This window comes from Meriones unguiculatus, chromosome 10, assembly GCF_030254825.1.
Source record: "Meriones unguiculatus strain TT.TT164.6M chromosome 10, Bangor_MerUng_6.1, whole genome shotgun sequence".
Lineage (NCBI taxonomy): Eukaryota > Metazoa > Chordata > Mammalia > Rodentia > Muridae > Meriones > Meriones unguiculatus.
This window is the reverse complement of record NC_083358.1, coordinates 33,776,060-33,778,825: the sequence shown is the minus strand read 5'-3', so window position 1 is coordinate 33,778,825 and position 2,766 is coordinate 33,776,060. Positions and strand designations below refer to the sequence as shown.

Below are 2,766 nucleotides of genomic sequence, written 5' to 3'. Positions count from 1 at the left end.
TCAAAACAAACAAACAAACAAACAAACAAAAAACAGAGATAGAGAAAGAGAATCTGAGGACCAAATATCTGTGAGTTGGGTATCCCAATCCATGACCACTGGTACTCTAAGGTTACATGTAGCCCAGTCTGTTCTCAAACCTAGTACCTAGACTGGCCTGGAATTCCTGGTACTTCTGCTACTTCTCAAAGGCTGGGATAGCAGCATCCATCACACTCGACTCTGTATCACTTTTAAATGGCCCAGTGGCTCAGTCAAGACCTGTAATCCCAGCAACAAGGAAAGCTGAGGCAGAAGAATCAAAAATTCAAGGCCAATCTGGGATGCAGACTGAGTTCTAGGCCATCCTAAGCAACTTAATCAGCTCTGGTGTCCAGACAGCCAACAAAGCCCCCTTAAAAAGGGCTGGAACCCTTTCTGCGCTCCCTCTGGACCAGCTGGCAGGCAGGGCCTCGACATACAGAATGACACCGGCGAATTCATGGACCTATACATGCCTCAGAAATGCTCCTCAAGCAACCGCATCGTTGGTGCCAAGGACCACGCGTCCATCCAGTTGAATGTGGCCAAGGTTGACAAGGTCACAGGCCGGTTTAATAGTCAAAACCTATGCTATCTGCTGGGCCATTTGCAGGATGGGCAAGTCACATGTTTCTATTCTCCCGTTGGCTAAAGCTGATGGAATTGTCTCGAACAGAGACAATCAGAAGAGGCCGGGAATATCTGTCATAAATAAAAATGAGAATATCTCAGTCAAAAAAAAAAAAAAACGGGGGGTGGGGGGCTGGAACAGAGCTCAGTGTTAGAGCTGAGCATGCTGTAGGTGTATTGTACCCCCTTCCATGTACCCCAGAATCTGAGGACCTCGAACTGGAATAGAAAGAGAATGTCCATAAAAGGACTGAGGTGTTCCTGTGAGGATGGACAGTAGCCATCTGCTTCCCTCCACCCACACACAGACCTGACCAGGCTCATGGCTGCTGTCTTCCACATGAGGAAGCTCAGGAGGTAACCTGGCTTTACCCAAGACATTCCCCCTCCTCGGGGGCAGGAGCTGAAGGCAGAGGCACCAGGTGAGTCCAGAACACAATCCCTGCACTATCAAGTCAACCTGTCACCACAGTTTCTAATTTTAAATCAAAGAAAACCAGACTTAGAACAAGTGGGCTTTTATTATTCACACATCTCTTAGAAAAGGGGGTTTAGTAAACAGGGTGGAGCCATATGAAAAGCTCTGGGGTGGTCCAGCAACACTATTTACACGTGGGAGCAGCCGTGTCCTCACATCAGGCACAGCATGTGCACTTGTCTGACTGGCCCTTGCACACACAGCCCTGGGCACACTTGGAGCAGCCCACAGGGCAGCAGGAGCAGCAGCCTGGAAAGGAAGGGAGAGGGAGAGGTCAGAGCAGGTTCCTAGTACCTGTCACACTGGCCTGGCTGAGCAGCTGCTTCCTGTCCCCAGCAGAGAAGCCTCTGGCTTCTCTCAGCACAGCTCTGCCCTGGGGCAATCCAGTGGCCCTGGCAGCTGCAGAGCAATGGGCCTGGAGAAGGGAGGAATGGCCTCAGAAAGCCAAGGACCTAACTCACAGGCAGTGGTGTAGGGGTTCCCTGCCCAGCCTTAGCCAGCACCCCAGCTTTCCCCACTCACTCTTCTTGCAGGAGGTGCATTTGCAGTTCTTGCAGACACAGGAGCTGGAGCAGGTGCAGGAGCCGCCTGTGGAGGAGGAGAAGACAGCAGTCAGGAAGAGGGGCAGGTTACAGCAGTGGCCAACCCCATGTGCCCAGCTCACTTCACGAAGTCCTGCTCAGAGCTCCAGGAACCTGGCCTCACTTCCCTTCTCACAGGGGAGGTAGGGCTTGGTTCTTAGACTCCCAGAACACAAAGGTCCCTCACCTTTCCCCTAGTTCAGGCAATTTATAAACGTTTAATAATGCCTGGGGCTCAACACAGATGTCCCCACTCCGTGGGTAATCAGCAACCAGACATTCCTATGCCTAAATACTTCCCCCAACCCCGAAAAAAAAAATCCCTTCGAACACCACTAGACAAGACTCCAAGGATAGATGAAGGTAGATGAAGGTGCTTGCAAGATGGGACGCTAGAAAGAACTGGCGTGACTCTCCCACTAAAGCCGCCCATTCCCGCCAAGCCTCTAGCCCATCCTCTGCTACTGGGGAAACAGGCTCTGAGGTCCCAACTGGGTTTTCTAAAGACCAAGAACGGGGCGACTTACCGGTGGAGCAGGAGCAGTTGGGGTCCATTCTGAGATCTGGTGAAGCTGTATCAACAGAGCAATAAGGAGACGACAAGCAGTCAGAAGGCTGGAAGTCTTGGTGACGCCTAGCGGGAGGCCGTCCTCTTTATAGTCCAGGGACAGGCCCGGGCGCAAAAGGTTTTGCACCCAGCAGGCGGTTGCTCCGGCGGGCGCTGAGTCCCGTGCCCCGTGTCCAGGGTGAAGCAGAGCGCAGCTTCTGTGTGGGGTGCAGAGCTCCCTCTGGCGCTCGTGTGCACAGCGGTACCGCCCCCTTGGCTGGTTCCGGAAGGGAGACCTGTGTGACGTGAGGTACATCGTGTCCCTGTAGCGCTTTCCCGGAGATTACACTTCATTACTTCCCCGGTGCATCAGGAGAACCACCCCGAGCCCCCCCCCCCCAAAAAAAAAAAACAAAAAACAAACAAACAAAAAAAACGTCCCTAAACCCACCCGCAGCGCTGCTGTGTCCTCAGCTTCTCCTTTCCCTGAGTTTCTGGGCAGCCCAGTC

The 2,766-nt window shown here is 52.8% G+C and overlaps 1 protein-coding gene across 1 annotated transcript; it reads right to left on the bottom strand.

Moving 5' to 3' along the window:
- Positions 1 to 1,153: 1,153 nt before the first annotated feature.
- On the bottom strand, positions 1,154 to 2,467 carry LOC132656834 (metallothionein-1). The gene is made up of 3 exons (XM_060392206.1): positions 2,238 to 2,467; positions 1,652 to 1,717; positions 1,154 to 1,378 (listed from the first exon to the last, which is right to left on the bottom strand). Exons 1-3 carry the CDS (start codon positions 2,263 to 2,265, stop codon positions 1,287 to 1,289), a joined length of 186 nt encoding a protein of 61 aa, XP_060248189.1. The 5' UTR covers positions 2,266 to 2,467; the 3' UTR covers positions 1,154 to 1,286.
- Positions 2,468 to 2,766: the final 299 nt, after the last annotated feature.

What these genes read in the sequence shown, in the direction of transcription:
- LOC132656834 (XM_060392206.1), bottom strand. Translation starts at nt 2,265, where the DNA reads ATGGACCCCAACTGCTCCTGCTCCACCG. An exon ending in CAACTGCTCCTGCTCCACCG is followed by an intron (nt 1,718 to 2,237) that starts GTAAGTCGCCCC and finishes CCTCCTCCACAG; the next exon opens with GCGGCTCCTGCACCTGCTCC. An exon ending in ATGCACCTCCTGCAAGAAGA is followed by an intron (nt 1,379 to 1,651) that starts GTGAGTGGGGAA and finishes CTTCCTTTCCAG; the next exon opens with GCTGCTGCTCCTGCTGCCCT.